The sequence below is a fragment of the Chanos chanos genome, chromosome 1 (genome assembly GCF_902362185.1).
Source record: "Chanos chanos chromosome 1, fChaCha1.1, whole genome shotgun sequence".
Classification (NCBI taxonomy): domain Eukaryota; kingdom Metazoa; phylum Chordata; class Actinopteri; order Gonorynchiformes; family Chanidae; genus Chanos; species Chanos chanos.
In genome coordinates this window covers 43,313,595-43,341,593 of record NC_044495.1, presented here as the reverse complement: position 1 = coordinate 43,341,593, position 27,999 = coordinate 43,313,595, and the positions used below count along the sequence as shown (strand labels likewise).

The 27,999-nt window shown below is 42.2% G+C and overlaps 1 protein-coding gene across 1 annotated transcript; it reads right to left on the bottom strand.

Annotated features, from left to right (window-relative positions):
• Positions 1 to 308: 308 nt before the first annotated feature.
• Positions 309 to 24,558, bottom strand: egf (epidermal growth factor). Its single transcript, XM_030794277.1, has 23 exons — positions 24,537 to 24,558; positions 22,278 to 22,477; positions 21,784 to 21,965; positions 20,132 to 20,359; positions 19,571 to 19,776; positions 19,071 to 19,184; positions 18,714 to 18,836; positions 13,659 to 13,781; positions 13,356 to 13,481; positions 13,079 to 13,215; positions 12,595 to 12,743; positions 12,278 to 12,382; positions 11,801 to 12,024; positions 11,177 to 11,344; positions 10,837 to 10,980; positions 10,435 to 10,599; positions 10,087 to 10,203; positions 9,137 to 9,253; positions 8,638 to 8,806; positions 5,560 to 5,724; positions 2,254 to 2,356; positions 1,978 to 2,080; positions 309 to 553 (listed from the first exon to the last, which is right to left on the bottom strand). The coding sequence occupies exons 2-23, from the start codon at positions 22,428 to 22,430 to the stop codon at positions 309 to 311; spliced, it is 3,366 nt and encodes a 1,121-aa protein (XP_030650137.1). The 5' UTR covers positions 22,431 to 22,477; positions 24,537 to 24,558.
• Positions 24,559 to 27,999: the final 3,441 nt, after the last annotated feature.

Here is a 27,999-nt window from a genome sequence, read left to right as displayed (position 1 = left end):
TTTTCCACATACCGCCAAAGTAAGGGTTTGTTGTTATCTTTGTTGGTATTTTTAATGACTCTTGTCTTCACTAACTAGTTGGGACTGTGCTGGGAGTTTTGGCAGGATCCTAAGTAATCCCAAGAGTTTTATCCCTAAAATCTACTTAAACATTTCTTCTTCTTCCTCCAGTGAAGTAAATTTTTTCATAAATTCAGTGTTTGGGGAATCTACTCCATTGGCCACTAAATAACTCCAACATGTGACTGATCCAGTTTCAGTGTCGAAGGTCTTGTTCAGTTCCTAGAAGGATGTGTCCATGTGTGGAATCAGATTAATTCTGGTGAAGGAGGTTGTGGATCATCGAGGAATATGAGGTTGTCAGTGACCTTGAGATGAACTCCAGGTTTGTTGGCATAGTTGTTAGCTTGACCCACACCTGACTCAAAGCAGTGGTTGTCTTTGGGTGAAGTCGTGGTCTCTTCTGACACCGCACTCTCTGCTGTAGAGTTTTGAGTGATGCATCCATTAGAGATGGGGTACGTATGGAAGTACAGACAGTTGGCCTCTAGCACTCAGTTACAGACGCAACATGAAACACGACATAAAAGAAAAACACTAAGTACAAACGGTACAGAGGTCAGTGATGAGGTGGAAATCGAGGATAAGAAAGGTTATGCTACACCACAGGAAATAATGTATGGTTATGCTACACCACAGGAAAATAATGTAAGGTTATGCTACACCACAGGAAAAAATGCAACAGGGAAGGAAGGGGAGATCATTTGGGGAAGGAAAGAGGTGAGAGTGAAGAGATAAGATGGGTAACAGGCTGAATCAGTTTAGATGGGAGAAGTAAGATAGGATGACTAGAATGGGCAATGGGACAGGAAAACTCAGATAGATAAAACACAGCAGGTGAATTAGAACAGAACAAACGCGTCCTGTCAAGACAAGTAAGGGGAAGGGTTAGAGGAAGAGAGAGGTAGGGTTAGGAGAAGAGAGAGGTCGGGTTAGCGGAAGAGAGAGGTCGGGTTAGGAGAAGAGACAGGTCGGGTTAGGTGAAGAGAGAGGTCAGGTTAAGGGAAGAGAGAGGTCGGGTTAGGGGAAGAGAGAGGTCGGGTTAGAGGAAGAGAGAGGTCGGGTTAGGGGAACAGAGAGGTCGGGTTAGGTGAAGAGAGAGGTCAGGTTAGAGGAAGAGAGAGGTCAGGTTAAGGGAAGAGAGAGGTCAGGTTAAGGGAAGAGAGAGGTCAGGTTAAGGGAAGAGAGAGGTCAGGTTAAGGGAAGAGAGAGGTCGGGTTAGGTGAAGAGAGAGGTCAGGTTAAGGGAAGAGAGAGGTCGGGTTAGGAGAAGAGAGAGGTCGGGTTAGAGGAAGAGAGAGGTCGGGTTAGGTGAAGAGAGAGGTCAGGTTAAGGGAAGAGAGAGGTCGGGTTAGGTGAAGAGAGAAGTCAGGTTAAGGGAAGAGAGAGGTCAGGTTAAGGGAAGAGAGAGGTCGTGTTAGGTGAAGAGAGAGGTCAGGTTAAGGGAAGAGAGAGGTCAGGTTAAGGGAAGAGAGAGGTCAGGTTAAGGGAAGAGAGAGGTCGGGTTAGGTGAAGAGAGAGGTCAGGTTAAGGGAAGAGAGAGGTCAGGGTAAGGGCAGAGAGAGGTCAGGTTAAGGGAAGAGAGAGGTCGGGTTAGGTGAAGAGAGAGGTCAGGTTAAGGGAAGAGAGAGGTCGGGTTAAGGGAAGAGAGAGGTCAGGTTAAGGGAAGAGAGAGGTAGGTTAGGTAAAGAGAGAGGTCAGGGTAAGGGCAGAGAGAGGTCAGGTTAAGGGAAGAGAGAGGTCAGGTTAAGGGAAGAGAGAGGTCAGGTTAAGGGAAGAGAGAGGTCGGGTTAGGTGAAGAGAGAGGTCAGGTTAAGGGAAGAGAGAGGTCAGGTTAAGGGAAGAGAGAGGTAGGGTTAGGGGAAGTGAAAAAACAGTGAGTTAAAGGTAAATCTGACTGAAGAGAACAATACTTGACCTGTTTCTGAGGAGCAGGAAGGACACACTATTCTTCTCTGACATCCCACAACATGCAGGACCTTCCCATCAGCACAAACCCCACGCTCCAGCACCACATAGAACTATACACAAACACACACACACACATACACACAAAATATAACCTGATATAACCATGTGGAGCATGTGTTCACTCTCAAAATACAGAACACAAAATCAGTGTTTGTGCAGAAAGATGAGAAGAAGAGAGGAGACAAAGAGAGAGAGGTGACAGAAAGAGGAGATGTGATTTTACCTGTGGGGTTGCAGCAGATGTTGTGTCTGTTGTACTGTCCTCAGTCATGCTCGTCTCACTCATGTTATCTGCATTTGGATGTTTCTGGAAAAATTTCCTAGACCTGAGACACAAAAAAATCCACATTTTTTCTCACTTTAAAACTTGTTTTTATAAACTTTGTGAAAGCATTGCTCAGATCTTTGTTTTTATCTCAACACATTTCTATTGCAAATCATCCAAAATGTTTTGAAACTTAAACAACCAACAAAATATTAGGAAAAAAGAACTGTTTATATGGTTTTTTTATGTGAACCTGTTCTTTTAAAAAAAACAAAAATGTCAGAATAGATTGGTGGATACATACAAAATCATGCAAATGAGTAACTTTTTTTTAAAGTGAAACTATCGTGGTCTAACAGAGAAACTGTCGTGGTGTAACAGTGAAACTGTCATGGTCTAACAGTGAAACTGTCGTGATCTAACAGTGAAACTGTCGTGGTCTAACAGTGAAACTGTCGTGATCTAACAGTGAAACTGTCGTGATCTAACAGATAAACTGTCGTGGTGTAACAGTGAAACTGTTGTGGTGTAACAGATAAACTGTTGTGGTCTAACAGTGAAACTGTCGTGATCTAACAGATAAACTGTCGTGGTGTAACAGTGAAACTGTTGTGGTGTAACAGTGAAACTGTTGTGGTGTAACAGATAAACTGTTGTGGTGTAACAGTGAAACTGTTGTGGTGTAACAGTGAAACTGTCGTGGTGTAACAGTGAAACTGTTGTGGTGTAACAGTGAAACTGTCGTGGTCTAACAGTGAAACTGTCGTGGTCTAACAGTGAAACTGTCGTGGTCCAACAGTGAAACTGTTGTGGTGTAACAGTGAAACTGTTGTGGTGTAACAGATAAACTGTCGTGGTGTAACAGTGAAACTGTTGTGGTGTAACAGTGAAACTGTTGTGGTGTAACAGTGAAACTGTCGTGGTCTAACAGTGAAACTGTCGTGGTCTAACAGTGAAACTGTCGTGGTGTAACAGTGAAACTGTTGTGGTGTAACAGATAAACTGTCGTGGTGTAACAGTGAAACTGTTGTGGTCTAACAGTGAAACTGTTGTGGTCTAACAGTGAAACTGTTGTGGTGTAACAGTGACTGAGAGTGCAGTGGGGGATTTAATTGCATGTGTGTATTTAAACTGTAATACAAAGCATACACACCACTAGCATTAGCATAGACACAGCAGTGGAGAAGTCACTGAGAAAGGCATCACAGTTAATATGAAGTATTCCACCTTAATCATCCTGCTTTGTCTTTCAGATCAGCATGCATGTCACATGCCCCAGTCTGAGCATTTTAATTTGCCAGTGTACACATACAACAACATGCATGAAGAGATTTAAAAATACATTATTTATATTCATTTTATATTATTCATTTACATATTTACACACTGATCTCTGAGTGTGCTGTTTTGTTTGTGACAGTTTTGTTAAAGCCACTGAGGAAAAGTGTAAGACACACACACACACACACACACACAAAAAAAAAAATTCACAACACACAATCTGACAACACACAATCACCACATTTAAAAATAATCTTAGCTGACCAGGCTGGAGCGTTTTCATCACCAAACATCCACTCAGCATTCGTATGTTTTCATAAGATAACTCAACCTACATCAGTTCATTGGCTATGCTATTTACCCTACATCTCAACTCTGCTCCGCTCCCAAAACCTCCAATCATGCATTACACATGGACACTGAGAAGTCATAAGGTCAGTGTTTAGACTCCACGGACAAAAAAACATGGGACACATCGTCACATTTGATCATGTGCCATCACAACACACTTAAACACTCTGTGACCTATTCTTTTCATGGCATTTTCAGTTCTGCTCTGTGTAAGAGTATCGGTGTCACTGAAGCAACTCACATGGAATGACTGGGAAAAATATTGGCCCTCATATGTATGGAAATGGGATTTCTGTGCCTTCTGTAGCTTATGCGCTTTTCTGTACACCAGCACACTGCTAACCATCCAGACTAGCACAGCCAATCTATAGATCCAGTCACTACTGTGTACCCTCATTTTTAAAGGAGAGAGAGACAGAGAGACAGAGACAGAGAGAGAGAGGAGGATATGAATACGCAGATATGCAGTAAATCACTTAATTAGTATAACGTATATTTGATATGAGTGATCCATTCAGACACCCGTGAACACTGACACTACATACGGTCTCTTCAACTCAACCAACAGGCCATTTACTGCTTGGGCAGGTGTGTGTGTGTGTGTGTGTGTTTGATAGAAAAATGAAATGGCACCAGGAAGAGAGAGAGAGAGAGAGAGAGAAAGAGAGAGAGGAGAGTGATATATAGAAAAAGAAAGGTGTAAAAAAAAAAGGAAAACAAAAGCAGTGGAGTGTGAAAGGCCATTTGAGTCCAAAATATTGGCAGCCATGTAGCGTTTAAATAAGGTTATAGCTGAGCAGGTCCATTTAGGGCTGCCGCCATGACCTATTCTGACACGTAATTGCTGTAGTACAAGCTAAACCAAGCATGTAATTGAAAGCGTGCGACTCAGACAGGCAGGCAAGCGGAAGCTTCAGTGGCACAAATGAGGAGCCTGTTTTGTGAGTCAAAAAAGGTGCGACAGGCAGCCTAATGTCGCTAAGCCACCCAAACATCCGCAAAAAAGATTCAGCCAATTAAGCACTGCTGACGGGAAGCAGCTCTTCCCCTGTGTGTGCGCGTGTGTGTGTGTCTGTGTGTGTACATGCCAAAGGGGAGGGGTCAGACCTTTAATCTCTTGTTAGTCATCTGATAGCCGATTAAACGCCTGTGTTTCGGTTGCGATTCACCTCATAAAGCAGATAAATGGAGCCAGGATGGAAAGAACGGAGCCCAGCAAAGAGGCAGCTTATCTGGGAAATGGATTCATCATATTTCTATCACTGCTGTATTACTCCTTTTCCTTAAACTTGACTTTTTGTATAGTTTGTTTTATAAATTGTTCTGTATTCTGTCAGCTCAACATTTTCCTTTTTTCTCAGTTTTGTGTCCATAGTTTCAATACAGTAGCCATAATATGTGTAATATGTGTGATGTGTATAATATCCGTGCTGTATGTATGATATGATATGTGTCATCTGTGTTTGGCACTGAAGAAGCCCTTGTATAGTAGTGATGACTAGTGTAATATATGGAAATTTAATACATAAACACTTTTTCATGAACCTCATATGACTCTAGACTGAAATGCGTATACACTGTATGGCATGAGATCAGCGGTTATAAGGCAGGTATTGGCTGGGTCTCTCTCACCTGTAGCAATAGGTGACACAGGCAGCAACGGGGAGCAGGGCGACAAGGAGCACCATACAGACAGCAATGACCATGTTTCTCCTCTTCTCCTCCTCAGCCTGCTGTAACTCCCACCATTCCAGGTCACTGAACTGACACCGCTCCCCCATGTAGCCTGACACACAGCTACACACAAATATAACACACAAATACACATAAATACACACACACAAAAACACAAATACACACAGATACACACAAATATCACACACAAATACACATAAATACACACACACAAAAACACAAATACACATAAAATGTACAGATACACGTAAACATAACGCATAAATACACACACACACATAACACACAGATACACATAAATATAACACATAAATACACACACACACACACAAATACACATTAACACACGCACATAAAACACAAACCCAGGTACACATAAATACACATACAAGTTAATGCACACAAACATACAATACACATACAACATATAGATGCACATAAATACACAAACACATACACACACACACACACACATAAGTACTAACATCCATATCTGCATGCACGCGCGCACACACAAGATGCATGCACATGGGCACACAGACACACATAGATACAAACATATACATAAAAACACGTGCTTCTACACATGCATGTATATACACATACACACTCACACACACTCACACTCCACCAGCTGAAAAAACTGTTTGACTGATTTCTTGAGCAGTACTGACACCTACTGGCCATTCTATGCTAATGTCCCTGCTCTTGGTCATTTTCAGTTGAGGAGGGAGAGACAATGGCTCAGACATGGCCTGCATGCCTGGACTCCTAATTTAGAGATAATCCAAGACACGATTATAGAAACTGAACAGGCATCCAACCCGTAATTCCCTGTCCCTGACTGAGGGTTGTGTCCCAGTATTCCTGAGTGTTCACTGTCCTTTCATCATTCATGCCTTCTTCATAAAACCTGGGCCTCATGTCCCAGCAGCATCCTAAGCTTGGAGCAGCAGTCAAAGCCATTCCTACAAGCATCCTCTGTTTCCTAAAGAAAAATCTTACCTGAAGAAGCTCTTTAAAATCGTTGTAAAACAGCCAATGTCTCTGATCACTCACAGAGAGCTACATAAGATTCATCGCAAACTACTGAATATACCTAAGATTTAATTTGATGTGACTGCTGGATATTGCAAAATGTAAGATACCTGCCTTTTATCAGTACACCAAGAGTTAGATTTGGTTAGATTTCAGATTAGGGTTAAACAGGCAAATCAGTCTCATCAGTGTTAATACAGAGGTGTGGTCTCTAGATGCATTCATTGTGTTGCATCCTGTCAGACACTAGCCAGATGTTTAAATAAAGCTGTTGGTCTCTCTAAATGAAGTTGAGTTGCTAGAATTCAAGTTGAAATGAAGTTAAATTCGTAGGTCTAATGGTTGTGATAGCTGGGGTGACAGAAAGAGTTAGCCTTGAGGAGACTGGAAACTGAAGGAAATAAAATATATTCAAAAAAATAAAACAAATGTTAATGAAATAAAATAAAAATCTGCCTTTGGCTGTTAAACAGCATAAACAGCTGACATATTCTCCATTTTTTTTCCACTTAAGCAATCAGCAACAAGAAACCAGCGGCGATGCAGACACAGTACTAAGCGGAACCAACGCGCTAGAAATAATTGGCGGACCATTTCTGTTTGGTGGTGTGATTTTCACCAAGAAAACACCGCAAGTTCATCATAGTTTAGTTCTGATCCTGCTCGCTACAAATAGTTAGTATTAAATTAAATGCTGTAAATGCATTTTTACAAATGCAGCATTTATTTTGCTTATACAAGCCAATGGCACACGAGATGCATTTGAAAACCTTCTGTGGAGGTCCACCCATGGGCAACGCGTGCAGACAGAGAAAAATACACTGGACCGGAGGCTGCAGTAAAAATCGCATTTGGAACAGCTGGGTAATATAGGCACCTATTTGAAGTGGCTGAAAGTGGTGCGCAACCTATGTTTAAAAAAAGGGCGTAGAGGGAGAAATAGGCCCCAACCAGTGACAGGGGAAACAAGATGGACCACATTCAGATCGTAAATGATATGACTAAAAGCTATCTGAGATGACCAAAACTAATCAAAATTCAATAAGATATTTAGCTATCCCATTTTATCATGACAGATATAAAAATGATCCATCTCTGTATTGTTCTGAATATAAGTAATGGCTTGTTTTCACCAATAGTGCCTACAATTTGCAGTATATGATGCAATGCACTGTGTTTCCACGCCACAATGTCATAGTTTTATCTTTTTGTGCTGTGGGGCTGGGCTAGTTCCATGGGAATAGGTTTCAGAAATGGATTTACAAAGGCCAAGGGGCGCACCCCAAAATGACCCCATTACTGAACATCACAAATAGAAAACAGCCTTAAAATGGAAGATTGTTCACAGGAAATGAGGCACCGTACTGTATTGAGTATCATGGTAAAGACTCAAGAGCTTTGACTCCTGGACTCTTTGACTCTTATTAAGAATAAGCAGTGAGGACTCAAGAATAGGAACAGAATAGAAATTAAATAGAAACAAAAATGAAAGAAAATGAAGGAAAGACAAAGTAGGACTGTTGGGACAGTTCTGATCATTTAAAACCTTGACAGAATTGATAGAAGGACTGAATGCAGTGCAGTTTGCAGGACAGGTGGACAGGAGGACAGGACAGGTAGACATGAGGATAGGAGGACAGGTGGACAGGACAGGAGGATATGAGGACAGGAGCACGGGTAGACAGGAGTACAGGACAGGTGGACAATAGGACAGGAAAACGGGTAGGCAGGTGGAGAGGAGGACAGGACATTTAGATAGGAGGACAGGTGGACAGGAGGACAGGTGGACAAGAGGACAGGAGTACGGGTAGACAGGAGGAGAGGAGGACAGGACATTTAGACAGGAGGATAGGAGGACAGGTGGACAAGAGGACAGGAGTACGGGTGGACAGGACAGGAGGACAGGTGGACGAGAGGACAGGAGTATGGGTAGACAGGAGGACAGGACAGGAGGAGTAGACAGGAGGAGCTACTTGCTTGCAGGCGTAGGACTCCATCTCAGGGAAGTAGAAGCAGACGCCATCATACATACAGTAGGAGTCATGTGTGGAGGGGCAGGACACCACAATGTTTGAGTGTTGCCATGGCGATGTCACATCTGAAGGACTACTGGTACTCATCAAAGAGGAAGCATCCTTATCCTCTACTGCTGACAGAGAAAGCGACAGAGAGAAAGAATTAAATATGGAGAGAGAGAGAGAGAGAGAGAGACAGAGACAGAGAGCAAGAGAGCCAATATGTCAGATTAGACAGAGAGAAAGAGGTCGTTTAGAGGAAAGGGGTATATGAAATGATGAAAATCCAGTGTGCACTGCCCTTTGTGCACACAGCTGTGTATGAAGCATAGTTTAAAGATCAGATAAGCTGTAGTTTACAGTGTTAAGATATAGCAGTGTATTTGAGACAGAGGAGATGTATTTGGGATAGAGGACGTGTATTTGTGGCAGAGGAGCTGATGAGAGAGGAGAACTCTTACTGTCACAGCTGAATCCTGATCCAGTGTAGCCAGTGGTACATTTACACTGGTACTGACCCAGCATGTTCAGGCACTCTGCATGTACATCACAGCTGTGCAAGTCCAGTGCACACTCATCTGTGTCTGTCCATATACACATACATACATACATACATACATACACACACACACACACACACACACACACACACACACACACACACACACGCACACGTGCACGCACACACACACACACACACACACATTATTTTAATAACTTGCACATACACCAGCAGCTTGTCATCAATATTCCTACACAGAGACTCTAACTAACAGACATTAACACACAGACACACACACAGCAGTGTATCCACATGTATACACAGTCCAACACACTCATCAATAACCTCAATAACTACCTTCCACTTTCACAGTAAACATCCAAACAGGAGCACACACACACATCTGTGGATACACACACACAAAATCGATAACCACTACCTCCATAAACTGACACCTAACCAGGACACAACACAGACACATACAGTAGATATATACATTAAATAACATATAGTAACCAATTCAGTTATACACACACAAGCACACATGATACACACACTTACTCACACACACACACCCTTAACCACACACACAGTACATGCAGAATTACACACACAAACACACACACACACACACACACACACACACACACTTTTTATATTTTTCTTCTTAGTTAACTCCTTTTATATATTTATAACTCTCTTTTATATTTTCTTTCTTAGTATACTCCTTATTCCCCTACTCTTTTTTTTTTTTTTTTTTTTTTTTTAAATCCCCTGTTTTGCTCTTCTACTCCTTGTGCTCTTATTGCTGAGTTGACCTGTTTCTCTCTTCTCACACATTTCATTGTACCGTTGACCCTGTGTTAACCGACATATGACAAATAAACTCTTAAACTAAACTAAACTTACCCACACACAGTTGTCCATTCCCAGTGAAACCTTCCAAACACTGACAGACAGCACTGCCCTCTTTGAGTACACACACAGCATTCACATCACACCTTACAGAGTAACAGTCATCCTGATCTGAAGGACAGACAGACAGAGATAGAGAGAGAGAGCAAGAACATCCGGTTACACTAAATGTCCATCTTTGGGGAGGAGACATATTTAATACAATCACCTTTTCTCATTTCCATTGCTGATTTAATAACAATGTATTTTCCTCAGCTCAGCCTTTGGTTATTTCTTTAACTGGGGAAAAAATGATCCTCAACTATGGTACCAAAGCTGTGAGTGATCCTCTGGTCCTTGTACCTGATACCATCTTCTCTGTGAAGAGTGTTTGACCATCATCTCGTTCCTGGTCACTGTCTGAGGGCAGTGTCGGCACACCCAGCGGTCGACTCTCATCATTCAGCGTCGAGTTTTTCAGTGACAAATTATCACTGGACTCGTCATCGTCATCATCATCATAATTGCCTGATTCATTAACATTAAAATAACGTTAAAATAAGCATTTCACATTTAACTAATCACCTACAGTAAATCTACCGATGGACTCCTTCTGTAATGATTACCACACTGTAATGATGGCTAATGTTGAGACTAGGGATGGTATAATGATTATAATTAACACTATAATTAACATTGTTAACAATTAACATAGTTTGAATTTGTGGGGTTTTATTTTTTTGTTTATCAGTTTTTCTCACTGACCCGTGAAGGATGCGTTTATCGGCAGGCACCCTTTGCCGTCGGCTGACTGGATGAATTTTGAATGACAGGAGCAGTGTGCGAATCCCAGCTCACGCTCACACACCTGAGCACAACCCCCATTCTGATGAAGACAGAAATCTGCCCCTTCAGAAAACCACATTAGACAAACAGAAGATCACGCATGGGGAAGCAACATTGTACCACCTTTCACACTTTGTTTACGCTCTTGCTTTTTTACTCATCTCTTTACCACAATATTACAGTAGAAATGTTTGATTTTTTTTCAAAGATGACTGATTAAACAGCAGAAGAGGAAAAATCTCTCTCTGGCTTTCCTTACCTGGCTTTGAGAGAGGGTGAACTATAACAAGTCCGGCTGGCTGCATGGCGTCGGCATGGAGACGCTCAGAGTTGTGACCAGTTCGCTTGTCCAGACGGTAGATCACATGACCTTCCCAGTCACTCACCCAGAGAAAGTCCTCAAACACAGCGACACCCAACGGATGACCTGAATCACACTAGCAACAGTCAGCAATGCCCTGTGTGTGTGTGTGTGTGTGTGTGTGTGTGCGTGTGTGTCTATGTGTGTGTCTATGTGTGTGTGTGTGTGTGTGTGTGTGTGTGTCTATGTGTGTGTGTCTATGTGTGTGTGTGTGTGTGTGTGTGTGTGTGTGTGTGCGTGTGTGCATTCTGTCTGTTTGTACCAGCACAATGACACATGCTCAAGAGAAATTTTAATATGTAACTTTATTCAACTTTATTCATATGTGCCCCTGTTCATACATATGTGTTCTCGTGTTGTGTATTTATGTGTTTATGTAAAAGCTTTATGTTTATGTTTATGTTCATCTTTATGGTTATGTATTTATGTGTTTATGTAAAAGCTTTATGTTTATGTGTATGATTATGTTTATGGTTATCTGTTTATATTGTTATGTGTGTTTTAGTGACCCAGAAGCCTCACCTACTTGGTTCTCTGTCAGGGTTCGTCGGTCAGTTCCATCAAGCCTCGCAGATTCAACCAGACCTTGGCCTGAGTCACACCAGTACAACCGCTCCGCACTGTGGTCAACGGCCAGACCGCTGGGAGAGACCAGTCCGGCACTGACCACAACCAAACGGTCCTCTCCATCCAGACCAGACCGCTCAACCACAGGATGACTGCCCGCGTCTGTCCAGAACAGCTTCCTCCAAATAGACATAAGACAGGACTTGACACCAGTGATCAATAAATGTGTGAAAACTGGAGCCATAAAGAAACGTTTTCATCACAGATTACGCAGAATGATAACCAATTTGTTTTTTAAACCAGTCAAAAACCACTTGTACATTAATAGACATTTTATGAGGTGATGAAGGTGATGGTTTTGAGTAGGTTTAGGGAAAGCAGTAGTAGGATTTAAGTGTATTTGAGGGGAGAGAGAGAGAAAGAGAGTCTCACTTGGCCTGTGGGTGGACAGCTATGCCTCGTGGTTTGTGGACATCTTTCTGTATGAGGATCTTCCTGTTTAGCCCATTCAGATTGCAACAGGAAATAGTGGATAATCTGGAAGAGACAAATAAAGCACAAATAAAGTACAAATAAGACTTTGAGGAGAGAAGAGAAGAGAAGAGAAGAGAAGAGAAGAGAAGAGAAGAGAAGAGAAGAGAAGAGAAGAGAAGAGAAGAGAAGAGAAGATTGTGTGTGAGTGTGTGTGTGTGTGTGTGTGTGTGTGTGTGTGTGTGTGTGTGTGTGTGTGTGTGTGTGTGTGTCCCCACCCTCTGTCAGTCCAGTATAATCTGCGGTTGATCCAGTCTAAGGCCAGTCCCTGAGGGGAGTCCAGTTCAGTGGAGAGAAGAACCTCTCTGTTACCTCCATCCAGTGCTGCTCTTTCAATCTGCCTCAGCGTACTACTGGCAAAGTACACCTGATACACACACACACACACACACACAAACATGCACATATACACACACAATCACACACATACAGTAAAATATTTAATTATATAACAGTATAATATATGTAACTCATATATTGTAAACATACACAAAAACCGCAAACAAAGGAGTAAAAAGATCAACAAATATATGAGGTTTGTTTTGAGAGGTTCTTTTTCATTTACACTTTGTAACTCCCAGGTGAGAAGACTCCATATGGGCTGGTGTCTATTTCTTTGCTTACTACTTTTGTTTACAAACCAAAATCATGAATGGATATTTGTTTACATATGCATGTTTATGCATACACATACTCCCTTACCCTGCTCTGCACAGGATCATAATCCAACGCCATAGCCGCACCTTTGGACACTTCTATTAGTCTACTGGATGTGGTCCCATCCATAGTCATCTGTCTGATATCAACCATGTTTGCAAACAGCAGGTATGGCGCTGGTCCTGACACAAACAAGCCAGTGAGAATTCATGAAATGTCACCACCTTGCAATCCTGTGTCCAGTCAGGAGAGACCTAATCATTACCTAATCAGCCTGAGCTGTAATCATATTGTGTCACATTATGTAACCTTAAGGACCTGCCTGTTGCTGTGCAGTGTTTGCCATCTGACTGTAACTGGTACCCAGGATGACACTCACACTCCCATTTACCTGGCGTGAGTGGAACACACAGCTGACTGCACCCACCATTATCAGCTGATGAGCAGCCTGCCGATGAGAGCACAGTAAAAGTCAACACATTCTATATTTAATTCTGCAAGAGAACACTGCAACATTTGGTGTAACCTGCATGTTCTCATGTGTTCTTTTCACCTGGAATATTTCATTCACAAACACAAACACCACTACACACACAGACACACACACACACACACACTCAGGCACCTGAGCAAGAGTGTCCATCTGGTTGTAGCACAGATCCCTCAGGACAAAGGCACAGGTCTTCTCCCAATGTACGGACACACTCATGTTCACACAGTGTAGCTTTGTCCACACATGGCTCCGCCTCTAAAGAAAATAAAGACAGAGGAGACAATTAATAATAGACTCAAATGTAAAATATTGCCCCCTTTTCTTATTGTCAACGAATATGTTGTGATAAGTCATTTAATCAGTGGCACTGCTGCAGAATTATGATATTACTTTTTCTCAATATTTAGACCATTGGACCATTGCAGAATCACAGAGACAGAGAGAGAGAGATCATTTTGAGGCAGAAAGAAAGAGCCACCGTTTTGAAAATAGAGGAGGAAGGAGCAATAATAACAGCCCATACTGTGAAAAGCTGTCTAAATGCTAGGGCATTCTGATCATTAAAGATAAGTTATAGTAAGCTTACATCTTCGTAATATAAATATATTCGCTGAGAAACAGTGACGTTAGATGTGTGTGTGCAATGGTGTGTGCATTAGGTGCGTTCGTTAATTTCTTTATGAACTAAGTCTTTTCCAGTTCTAAGTAAACCTGTGAATAATAAATTAGAAAAACAAAGACATCAACTTTTTCTGAACATACAAGTCATAGCACTGGCTTGGAAAAAGCCCAGATGTTTCTGGAGACATGGAGAGTGTAATTCTGGACCGATAAGATCCAAAATGCACAGGAGCCTGTATCTGGGATAAAAGGGTCGCATTTTTGTGATGGCATTTTTGAAATTGACAAGTGATGATGTTTCATTTAATTACTTGATTGATTTTCTTAAAAATGTTTATTTATTTTTATTATAAACACTATCACCATTCAAAGCAATGTTTGTCAGCTCTGGTCTTGGGGGTCCACATATATCAAAGCCCGACTGCAGCCAATTGTGTGATTGGCTTTATGATCCAAGTGTGCTGGTAAATACTCAGGTTAGTACGCCCTGTAGAACAGAACACTTCAATGCGACCCTTTCACTAGCCAGTAGGTGGCACTGTCTACTCTTATACCTGATTATCCTTAGCGTAAATAGGTTTCTTTGCTGGTAACGTAGAACATCACTATCCTGCTGAGAGAACTTGTACTCCTAAAGTTATTGCAGTTATGTTTGCGACTTTTTTACATGTGAAAATTAATACGTGAAGTTACGCAGTAAAGTGAGTGGACAGTAAGAGACCGTCTACCTCGCTCATGGCTAAGAGGAGAGACTTGGCGCCGTTAGAGGTAGCGCAGCAGTGGTACGTTAACGCTAATAACATAATATGCTTAGTTCAAGGATTCGAACTTTCCAGATATGCGAGAGGAGTAAGTTCTTCACAAGCAGGCAGTAACTGCGCTCAGTGGTTCCAGCTTGACCGACTTTCTCTCTATGTATAAACCCTTAAAATGACCCACAGTAAATGGAGTCTTTTTTTTTTTTTTTAGAAATAGACGTTTCAATTAGGAAAATGGGAAAACTTGAACAGTGGAGAAGTCATTGGAAAACTTGAACACTGGAAAAAATATTGTTTATATGGTGTTTCCAAATGATTGTACACTCTGGTCCTAATGCTGAATTGATGCCCTGTCTAACGTGCAGTGGTTATACTGGTTTTAAAAGCCAACTGTTCCCTTTGCTAACTGTAGAACAACCATCCATTAAAGCTTCGCTCATGCTGTGGTGTTTCCTTTAAACTAGTGATTGCTAGTTCTCATGTGGCTAGATTCAGAGTGTCCACTGGACTTTTCTAGTTTAGGGAAGAAAGGACCACCCTTTTCCCCAGAAATGACAGGGGAGAAGAATGGGTCCAGGAGGCATGTCTGTGTGTGTGTGTGTGTGCGTGTGTTACCTTGTATGTGTATTTATGTGTATCTGTGTGTTTGTGTTTTATGTGAGTGTGTATTGATGCGTTTCAAATTGATGACAGGAAAAAGCTGACGATAAAAGGTTATCCAAAACAGAATGTGCAGAAAAGTAGACTCAAAACGGACAAATAAGATTTAGTGGCCCTCTAGTTTTGAGACATGTGCATTGTTGTCCCTTGCAGAAGATGACATTGTACGTGACACAGTCATGTGCAGTAACTGGGGCAGTTCCGTGTCTGCTCATTCTTGACCCATGAGTCACACACTGCTGTTCTGAGTAAATGTGTGGACACATAATTGAAATTTGCAATTTAATTTTTCCCAAGTTCATGACTTTAAATTTTCCCTGCTTCATGACTCCTGGTCACACATGCATGGTTTCTCTGCTCTGTTTCCCCCACAACAACTCAGAGATGTTCAGTCATACCACCTAATTTCTCCAGATTACTACATTTGGTACTTAATATGTGTGTTATCTGGCATATGTTGGGCGGAGAGGCAGTGAGTAAACAGAAGAGTCTCAAACTTTAACTCCCATCCTAATTTGGCCATAGTCTCATCTGTCCTCAGCCTAACTTCAGCCTTAATCTAAACCCTCTTACTGTTTTTACAAGCAGGAAAGTCTGTTTGGTGCTAAGCTACCCCTAATCCATGTGATTCAGCCCAAACTGTGAATGTTGAATCTAGAAACTGTCTGGTGTATAAGTGGGCAAAGTAAAAAAAAAAAAACCAGAAAGAAATTTGTTTTCTTTTGAAAGGTGTTTTGGGATTGTAACATGACCGAACACACATGGGAAAGCTCTCAGTGCACATTTTTCATAGTGCCTACAATACACAGTATGTAGCTTAGCCCCAGCTCACATGCTCCTGAGGTCTGGAGAGGCCTTTGTCAAGTTATTAGATGTTTTGTGTTTTTTTTCTGTCTTTCTCCATCATTGTTGTGCTTATTATACCATCAGCTGTTACAGGGAACTCAGCTTGACTGTGTGTAAGATCAACTACACTCTAGAGTCCTCTCCTCTATAGTGTACACCAAATCATTCTACATCAACTCACACTGTCCTGCACTGAGACTATTCATCATTTACAAATCATAAACGTTATAGCAAATTATGACAGCTTAACGTATAGTCTACATATTATAAACACAGAGATCATTTGAAACAAACAGGGTTTGGAGCAGAATCCAAAACAGGGGTCCTGCAGTCATGGCACTGTCAAAAGAGCAGACGTATCAAACAGACCCTGATGATTGTAGGCTTAGGCAGGAGACCAGGCGAGAGGGCTTCATACAGAGCTGTGATAATCTCATTTATTTGGGGCTTTTGGGGCTTTTAATTCTCATTTGAAAGTTCTTTGTGTTATTTCGATTCTGAGACTTGGGACTTTTTAAATCCAAAATCCTGTATTGGTTCAGTAACTTGAGCCCTACTGGTAAAAAAAAAAAAAACAGAAACCCAAACACTTCACTGCTCCTTTAAAACAAGAAAAGAAAGACTCTATTTTGAGGCATCACGAGCGTAAAAGCACTATGTCGATTGTCTGTGTGACCAGATGGTTGGTGGAAAACAAGCTCCTTAGCAAGGACCTCTCTCTCTCTCTCCCTCTCTCTCTCTCTCTCTGTCAAATCCTTTTTTGAAGTCACGTCATAATCGCTTCAGTAAAGGTGAAAGTGTGTCGTAGGAGTTGTCTGCCCGGTGGAGCTGTAACCAAGTAGCATGCCTATGTGAGGAACTTTACAGAGGAGTGTTTGCTAAGTCACCTGCTTAAGCTGGTGCCACCCTGTAACCATACCAACCTCCCCCTCTGACTCCAGCCGAACCCTGCCACTGACGTCCTGCCTGCACACCTGCTCTACTCTGCTGAACGAGGCTTTGGGCAAATGAAAACATTTCCTCTGACACATTAGCACCTACTGTACTCACTCTAATCTAAAGCATGACTAGCTCTCAGCGTTTTAAGCTGTTACCTGATTTGACTGAAGGATGAAGAACAGTATAACATGACCTTACGAGATTGAATGAACCAGTTTGTTTGGACAGTGATCCCAGACTGTCTTAACAAAGCGTCCTATAGATTGTATATTCTGGGTGATCTGAGTGACATGTTCGTGGGCCACTCATCTTTTGCTTCAGTGTCACTTTTATTTTATTATTATACAAGAGGATTCTGCCATACTAAAAAAATCACAACTGAACTACATTCCATAGTTATTGTTAGCTTCATTTGTTAGTCTGCTGTGTGTGTGTGTGTGTGTGTTTCTGTTAGTGATTGGGTAGTGATTGGGTTAATCAGTTGTGCCTAGCCATTGTTGTGCTCTTAACCTACTTAGCACGTAAGGCTGCTGACTAAATATGTCTCCTTATTACTGTCACCTCCCTCTCTAATCACAGCATACAGTCCAGTACTATGTCACCTCCCTCTCTAATCACAGCATACAGTCCAGTACTATGTCACCTCCCTCTCTAATCACAGCATACAGTCCAGTGCTATGTCACCTCCCTCTCTAATCACAGCATACAGTCCAGTGCTATGTCACCTCCCTCTCTAATCACAGCATACAGTCCAGTGCTATGTCACCTCCCTCTCTAATCACAGCATATAGTCCAGTACTATGTCACCTTCTTCTCTAATCACAGCATACAGGCCAGCAATACAGCTACAACAACAGGCCACTTAAACAAATCTCTCTCTCTCTCTCTCTCTCTCTCTCTCTCTCACAGACACAAAAAAGCAAGAACACAACAAATTCTCTCTCTTGCTCTCTCTCTCTCTCTATCTCTGCCCCCCCAAGACACAACCAAGCTAGAACAACAGGCGCAAAAAAATGCTCTCTCTTGCTCTCTCTCTCTCTCCCCCCTCCCTCTCTTATTTTGTTTGCTTGCTGATTTCTTCATGTCTGACTCTCTCCTCCAGTCCTTTACCTACTGTCATGTTTCAAGCATTAATACTGAGTCAGGTTCAACCAATTTAATGCTATTTCTCTCACAAACTACAGTAGAGTTTCTCACTATACATTCTTTACCCATTTTCTTCATATAAGTGTTGTTTTCCTTACTTTCACTAACTTTGTTGTTTTCCTTACTTTCACTAACGTATTTCAGTTTCAGAAACAAAATGTATTTTGGTTATAATGCAGAGTTGCCATGTATTCAAATATGTGGCATTACGTCTTACCTGAGCAGGTCTTGGTGTCAGGGAGCAGCAGGTAACCATAGGGGCAGGTGCAGAAGTAGGAACCTGGAACATTCTCACAGCCCAGGGAACAGCCATGGTTCCACAGGGCACACTCATTCACGTCTGAGAAGAGTGACACATTCAATCAGTACACCTGCATGTATTCACCACCTTTATCTTCACACTTTGTCAGTTGTGTCACAGGTCTCACTGTAGTTTGGTTACATGTCTTACTGTAGTTTGAATACGAGTCTCACTGAATTTTGGTCACAGATTTCACTTCAGTTTGAATACAGGTCTCACTGTATTTTGGTTACATGTCTCACTAAGCAGCCAGGGAACTACACTCTGCTTTACCTTCACAGTACTGCCCATCCTTGCTGAGGGTGAAGCCGTCTCTGCAGTGACAGAAACCTCGGTCTCTGTGACTGGAACAGACATTCACACACTTCCCGGTCTGTGGATCACATCCTGTGCGATAGAAAACTCAGTGGATTGCATTACTGTTATCACATTTTTAAGCTTTGGGGCAAAACACTGCATTCTAATGCCATTAATAACTAAGCTGTTGTGTTGTTCTCTAAAGTTTCATGACACATCTGTAACATGCATTTACGTGAGGACACTAGAAGTTTTTTAAATGAAGTTGAATGTGCAGGTAGAGATAATTAATCACTGATACACTGGAACACTGGAATATCTGTAAAGATCAAGATTACGCTTGGTATATTGGTGACAACTGGAATGTTATCCTTTAAAGAGAGATTCAAAAAAAGACAAACTCTGCTTAGTTGTCAGAGATACTTAGTTATAAAAAAAACTGGAAACATCTGGAAATTTCAATTCCCAAAACAAACCTGGGGCAGTAAAGAGAATATGCTCTGTCACTGGCTGGTTGAGGGAATGTACCACTTTGAGGTCAACGGGTGGGTACAGCATTCGTTTGGAGTTGACGTTCTCCGCCTGACGACCCGTGTATTTGTTTAACCGTATGATGCTTTTTGACACTGGGTCTGTCAGGTACACGAAGTCCAGGAACACAGACATCTTCAGAAACTGTGACCTAAGACACAGGGAAGGGAACATCAGTGAGAGAAAAAAAAAACAGATTCCCCCATAACTATAAAAAAATCACTTGGAAGAAATAAAGATTTTTGACCCCTGTAAGTAAAATGAGGATAATGGTCATGTGAATCTGTGTTGGAAACTTGGTGAAAGAAGAAAATCTTCTCTTTCTCCAATACATAACAAAAAGATGGAAATTCATATCACAGATTTCTCACCAAGTGTCAGTTGGTTTAGTTCTAGACATATCAGATCTTCTTGTGAAATCGTTAGGGAAATGAATCCAGTGAGACCAAATTAACTCAACAGGATGGTGACCATGTAACCAGATCTGAGTTTCAGCTGTTTTTTACCGTAGGGACTGACTGATGATGTTAATGACGTTTCCGTTGTAATCACAGGAGCCCAGGGCTGGGAGTTTGCCTCTGCTGCGCTGAAGCCAGAACAGCCTCTTGTCTCTGTGGTCAATGGACAAGGCTTTCAACCTGTCCGGAACCTTCAGAACCGCTGCACCCTTCTCACTGCCAACATCAAAACGCTGGATGCTTTGGGTTACACCACCTGACAACCAGAAGAGAAACCTGGAGAAAGAGGAGATGTGTGTTGAAAACATAATTGCTTTTTTTTAATAAAAAGAAATATGAGCTCAAAACAATAGCAGTATATGAACATGTCTGCGGTGTCCGTTCTATACCAGCTCCATGCTGCTGGGACATGATTGCCGCTGCTTGCAGAAAATATTGAACCTCTTGTCAAAGTTCTTGTCAGGGATCATGAACCCAACCTGTTTTTCCAGACATGACTGTCTGCCTTCATATTCAGAATGTGATGGTGCACAGCATGACAAATCTGAGTAGGATCCTAAATAGCTGGAAACTTTTTTTTCCTCTTTAAATCCCTACAAAGTTATAAGCTGTGTAACAGGGTGTGAAATACACCAGTAGGGTGACCATATTTTGGTTTTCAAAAAAGAGGGTGGGCGGGAGGGAGGATGCATCCTCCTCCTGACTTGTGGGGAAATTTAAGTGTCTGTCACTTTCCTGTCGTTGCGCATGTAAGGCTGATGCTTGACAACGCAATGTGAAACTGCATCTGTACTTAACTGCTGCAATACATAGCTGGCTAGTCTTTAATAAGGCAAATAACTACTAGCATAATAACAGTGGCAAGATGACCTTATTTCTTTCCATTCAAGTTTTGGTAGTGTTACGGCTTTCATAAGGTCTCTTGGCTGTTGCTGCAGTGTTAATGGTAATGAACGAGGTGCAGTTTAACCAATGTTTATGGCATGATAGCGTACATGACTGGCCATTGGTGGCATGCAAGAGGGTGGGACAAGAAAAAGGTAAAAGCAATGCAAATGCACACACAATGAATGGTGACTGCGGAAAGCAAAAGCCAAATCCCGGACATTTTTGGCGACTTAGAAATCCCGGCCGGATGCATTTTTTAGACCCAAAAAAGAGGACATGTCTGGGAAAAAGAGGACATATGGTCACCCTATACACTAGTGAACATGACTGGGAGTTCTACATAGGCTCTGTGACCATTCTGTGTTCTTCAGAAGAAGGCCTGGCCATACTGGGTTTGTCTGTCCAACACAGTCCTGCAGACCATACCTGAGTGTCAGACATGTGGAAGAATGTGGCCGTCTGAAGGCACAACACACAAAAAGAGCATTGAATCTTCGTGCAGACACTGGAGAAAAGGCAGCTGGTCAATAAAGCATATGACCAGAAACACAGAGGAAACAAAGACACACGTTGTGGACATGTTGTCCCAGTCAGTCTGACCTTTCACCCACAATGTGCAGTTAACTGGACATGCTGAGTAAAAATTACTTCGGTTTTTATTGTCCCCAACATGGCCTAAACGTAACTTAAAGGCAAGCTCATGCTAACAGCTTGAAACTCTGTCACTGTTTTAAAATTCCCAGTGCACTTTAGCTAGCCTAATGTAGCATAAACATGTGTTTCATGTCACAGCATTGGCTGTATGCTGTTACCTTTCGTTCGGGTCGATAACCATGTTGCTAGGCTGGGTGAGATGCCTAAGGAAAACCCTCTGGTTCTTCCCATCCATGTCCATTCTGTGTATGGTCCCCGTGGGCAGACTGCTCCAGAACACAGCACTGGCCACCCAGTCCACGGCTAGCCCAGAGATTCCTTTACCTGACGAGAGAAGCCTCTGGATACATGTGACAGACCTGTGTTAGGAGACTTTCCTCCACAGGAATCTGCCAGAAACCTCAGACATACTTTGCCAAAAAGAAGTCACATTCAGCATTGTTCTGTAGTGCATTCTCCCTTTGACGGACAGGCAAATCGAGGCTCATAATGCACAAATGACAGAAAATTCTGGTTAATTTCTGCACTGTAAGACTGGACTGAGCAACTGAAGATCAACTTGCGATTTGACAACACAACAACGATTCTCTATGCCACATGTACTTTCTTTGCCTCGAAATCGTACAACATTGATTTTTGCCTTGAGTGTTACCTGTCTCAGGGTTCCGTCTAGTCTTGCCCTGCTGATAACCCCTGTGCTTTGCTCTGCCCAGTAAACTCTCTCTTCAGCTAAGTGATAGTCCAAAAGCAGTGAGGGTCCCACCCCTAACACGACTCTCCTCTGCTCCCTTCCATCCAGGTTCATCTGCAGGATGGTGCTCCCCTGGCCAAAGATCAGATAGGGCTCTGGGTCTAAGAGAGGGAGGAGGAGGAGGAGGAGGAGGAAGAAAAATGAAAGGAATGAAATCACAGCCCACAGTGCTTAAACCAAGTCATAATAAAAGTGCATTTGTCAAAGACGTAGAGCAGATATAGGACAGGTACAAATGAGCCATTGTTCCCTAAAATGTCTTACAGTTCACATGACTAGTTTAAACTGTGATTTAACAGTCAGAATCTGAAGTACACTGAATTCATTCTCCTTTAACACTCTCATCCATTTTGTATGCATTCTCTTGTCACCTTTCTCAGCACCTTTTTTTATACTTTTGACTGACAGCTGATACTGAATCCATCTGAAAAACCAAAAGGCTGCCCCAGTCAGAGAGGGCTTCACATTAACCACAATAAGTGATTCAGTTTTAAGAAGCAAGAATGGAAAAGCAGTCAGTGTCGGGAGGAACAGGGTCAAACCCTGAGAAATGAGAGAGGAGAGGCCAGGACTGCACAGGTTTGTCTGTGTGTCTGATTCACAGCTGTCAGGTCACATTACTGATGTCTGCTTTGCTATGAGAATGAATGGAAATGCAAAGAGTTGGTTTCAAAAGGGAGTTCAGACTTTTTTTGTGTGACAGCACACCCCACGCTCCACCTCTTTCCACATTAAACCTCACAAATGTCGTTGTGTGAACAGCAAATTAATATCACGCCATGATATGTTCTTTTCACACTTTAATGCAGTGAAGTTCACGGCCATCCTGGATGTCTCCTGAAATAATGTGGTTGTATCTTAGCAACATCGCTTATAAAGGCAGCTTTCCTACCGGAGTGATGGTGGTCTGAATAGGCTCAACAAAGACACTAAAGCGTTGCTAGGATATGTTGTGAGAGAGAGAAGAAAATGTGGCAAGCTATGGCATATGCCTTTGTGTGTGCAATCTTATTTATTTATTTGTTTATTTATTTATTTATTGCTTCCGTAAGAGCTTTTCTATTTGCATGTTTAAACAAAATCTTTATTGAAATGTATCAGCAAGAGTTCTAAGAAGGTTAGAATATTCTAAGGATGTTTCTAGGAAACATCTCATGGATCTCTTACATTCCAGGAGATTTTGCTGGAATATGCTTGATTCCTCTGTTGTGGACCTTCAGATGAAGTCAACACTTGTCCCTGTGGCTTTTTCTACTCTACCTTTAGCTCTGTTTCTGTTTGCAGCAGGTTTTGATCCCATACCTTTTGGATGAGTCTCCTCAGGGCTGTTTGTACACACACACTCATGCATTTCCCATGACTCTGCTGCTATTTGGGCTCTGGTGTAATGACTGCAGACTGTTCTCTGTTCAGTGACTATACGTGTAAGACATGCAGGAAGGCATGCTGCACCAGTATCCAGCTGCTGAAGTCACTACAGAGCTCTGTTTGTCCATACAGTGACACAGGACACCCTACACACACTCTTCAGCTCAAACAGGCAGGCAAACAGAAACACGCATCAAGCAAACTCAACAGACAACCAATACTAACAAATAAGCGCACACACACACACACACACACACACACACACTCCATTCAGCCCACACCTCTGACGTACAATAAATCAATATGTCACCTTTGCCTAGATTGTTTTTCCACCAGGCTTAGGTAACAGTTTGTAAATGGCCTGTTAGTGCTATTTCAAAACAAACAGCTCTTTTTTGACAGAACCGGGGAGAACCGGTCACCTGAAGGTATATTTGATATTGATCAGTGCACTTACAAGCTCTATGCGTTCGAAACTTCTGTCATGGTGTCAGACCGTTAATGTGATTAATGTGTCAAATGAAGAAGTCAGAGTCAATCCACTGCTCTGTTCTGACTAACAGTGACCAATCAAATGTACTTAAACTAGCTTGGCACATCTGAGAAACCAGCGCATGTTCCTCCTCCACAGAATAAGACCACTTATACACACACAAACACACACACTCACACACACATTTTCTCTTTTTATGCCAAAAGCTAAGTTGTCTCAGGAGCATCAGTAATCCATTGTTTCACCCTCTCCGATGCCCATACCGCAATGCTTAGGGTACACCAGTAAAATTAGCTCACCTGTACAGCTCCAGTTACCAGAGGCCCAGGGCCGTCTAGCCCAGCATCGTTGCGGCAGGCGGGGGGCCGGGCTCGAGTCTGGAGCCCCTGGGCTGCCCTTCACCACCCACACACACACGTGCAGCAGCACCAGTACACTCCCCAAGATCATAATCCCACAACTCCGACTCCCGTTCTTTTTGGCCGCGCTCAGGCGTTCCCACGGATATGGTGCCACACAGCACGCCTGTGGCCACTGCACATCTTAAACGGAGATCTCTGTGGCTGTCACTTCACTCCAGAGGACAGGAGAGTGCGAAAAACGGAAGTTACATCGCAGGATGCATCTAAAATCTAAAAGTCTCCACATAGAGTTTGCAAGAGTGAGCTAGTGAGGCAAAGAAAACTCTGTCCCAAGCCCTGACACACACACACACACAGGGTGTTCTTCTCTCTCAGTGCCCCCTCATTCCTTTAGCTGTTTTGGAAGCAAAGTATGAAATTCCTGACAGTCCCGTGGTAAATTTGACACATGGCGAGGCAGTGAAGGGCTTCAGGAGGGCTTTCCCAGTGCACGAGTATAAAAATGGCTCTCAGTGCAATGCAATGCAGGAGATACGACCCCCCCAACACAGAATCACCTTTAAAACAGATTCTCACCACTCTTTATGGGGGCTGTGAGTGAGGGGCACTACCTTTGGCCCATCCCTGCCCCTCTATCCTGGGTGCTGTGTGTCTATGGGTGATTCAGTGGGAGGAGCTGTTGGACTGGACATGAGAATCTTTTGTCTGCTCTGTTTTGGGTGACAGAGTGGCCTTTTCCCTGTCTCCATTCACAATCCCATAAACACAATTGCCCCTGACATACACACACACACACACACACACACACACCCCATCTCTCTCTCTCTGTCTGTCTCTCACACACACACACACACACACACACACTCACACACGCACACACACACACACACACAAGTATTAGAACAGCCTCATGAGTGTTTGGTCATCTCAGTTTTTTCTGTTTTTTTTTTCTTAAACTGAATGCATGTCTGGCTCCAGAGCAAAGGCAGTGAGTCTAGGAGGAGGGGGAGGAGGAGGAGGAGGAGGAGACAGGTCACATATCATTTTCCTGATTGTTTATTATTTATCTACCCAGACACTTTTCTCAGTCTCCAAATAACTGTCATATTGTTCTGGTCATGCTGTTGGACCTTTGGGAAGAAGCTTCTAGCAGGTCTTCCAAACAAGAACTCCACTGTTGTCTAAGTTTACTGAGGAAGTAACCATGTTACAATGGCCCCGTGACACACACTCGTAGCTTACAGATGACGCCAGAGAGGGATGAATCTGAAAGTCACCAGTTAAAATTTATATGGGTCTAAGAGCCTTTCTGTGAGTTTGATCAAGGGCACGCATTTACTTTCTTCATCGTTTTTTGTGTGCATTTGTGCATGAGAGTGAGCACATGCATTAGTGTGTATGTGTGTGTGTGTGTGTGTGTGTGTGTGTGTGTGTGTGAGAGAGAGTGAGCACATGCATTAGTGTGTGTGTGTGTGTGTGTGTGTGCATGTGCATGTATGTGGATTGGTGCCTTTGGTGTTGACACTGGTTAGTGTAGATGTTAGGAAGCATCAGGACCATAGTCGCTGTCTTTTTATCATTTAGTCAAACAATTAATTGAACGGCTGAGGAGATTTATATGGCTGGACTTACACAGCTGGCTTTAAACCATATTTGTGTTTGTATGTGTGGGTGCATGCGTGTGTGTATGTGAGAGAGAGAGAGAGAGAGAGAGAGAGAGAGAGTAAGAGGAAAGAGAGGGAGAGAGAGAGTGGGAGAGAGAGAGAGAGAGAGAGAGAGAGAGAGAGCGAGCTAGTTCAGGGCACTGTGAGAACAGTCTTCCGGATCTTTCTCCAGATTATCTCATCTGCAGTGGTGTGACATATGATTGCATGGCAGTGGAAGACTCTGAGCACACAGACTGTGTCACACACAAAGTAAAGGATTAAGACAGGGGCTCATTCTGTGCCAGATAAAGCATAATGAAGGAGGGAGGAAAGCAATGACTCAAACGCACCTGTTGCTCTCACAGAAAAGAGTGATAATCTTTTTCAGCTCTGCGGATGAACACACCCAAATATTCAACACCTGTTCTGTCTTATTACAGCATGACCTCACTGCTACCCCCCTCAGGACTTTTTCTAACTCATGTTTTTGTTAAAGAACTGCAAAATAATGAAAAAACTCACTACATCAGGGTGGCAGAGTGCATTTTTCATTATGTGTGAACACAGTAACTAGATAAAGATGGCAAAATGAAGGAGGTGAACCTAATATTTGCTGATCTTTTTAGGATGTAAGATGCTTATGACTTATCTGGAAAAAACAAAGAAATTCAACATCTGAGAATATTTTAATTGTTGACAAACATCATTTCACATATTTTCAAAGAAAAAGATTCACTCATTAATGACACAGTGTAAAATATTGATTAATCCATCTTGACATTATTCAGTTTACTGTCACTGCTATTTAAAAAAAAAAGAATAAATATGTTACTTTGACTTTTGAACAAGTATAAACACATTCATAAGCACACAGCTCAAACCATCTGCATTTATTAAAAATTGAAAATTTGATAGAAAAACAATATGAAGAGTAATAACATGGTGGTCAGGTAAGGCAACAATAAGAAAATAAACCCACACATTGTAAAGTGGACTGATCAGGATTTGGTGTGAATGTACGAAGTGGACTGATCTGGATTTGATGTGAATACTGGTGGTCTGAATTGCTCTATGATTAGTATGTGCATGTGTCTTGTGTCTGCACTTGTTTTCCATAATCACATCATTTTAATGAGACCAGTTTTGTGCTTTCCTATAAGACAATTTGATGTGACTGCCAAAATATTTTTTAAAACTGTTTACATAACGAATGTGTCATATGGTTTTCCCTGTTTTACCCAAGATCCTGAGGTTAAAATGAAAGGCTCCGGAAATCCTCGGTGAATCATTGGCGCGTCATCCATACAAAGAACTCACATCACACAAACCTTTTACCTCACACCTAAACACCACAACATCTGGCTGAAGTGGCACCTGAAGTACACACGCCAGCTGTCTCTCAGTCTGGAGCTGTACTCAACAGCTACTCACAAAATCCTTAGGTTAAATTTTCTATTATTTCTAAGTTGTTTGGCTATGATTCAGGCTGTTGTCTTCAGATACTAATTGTGTTTTACAAGTTATCCTCTTTGGAGCAGCCACAGTTCAGTGCTGGGTTCGAACCATATTATGGAAAATTTAAAACTCACCCATTGGGAGTCTGCACTGATCTAATCTTATGTTCTCTTTGAGTCAGATCATAACAGATTTCATATTAGTACTCAGATTCTTCCATCACAAGTTATATTTTGCATGCTGACAATCAAGTCTCTCTGAGGTATATATATGATTGTCAGTGCACAAAAAAATACTAC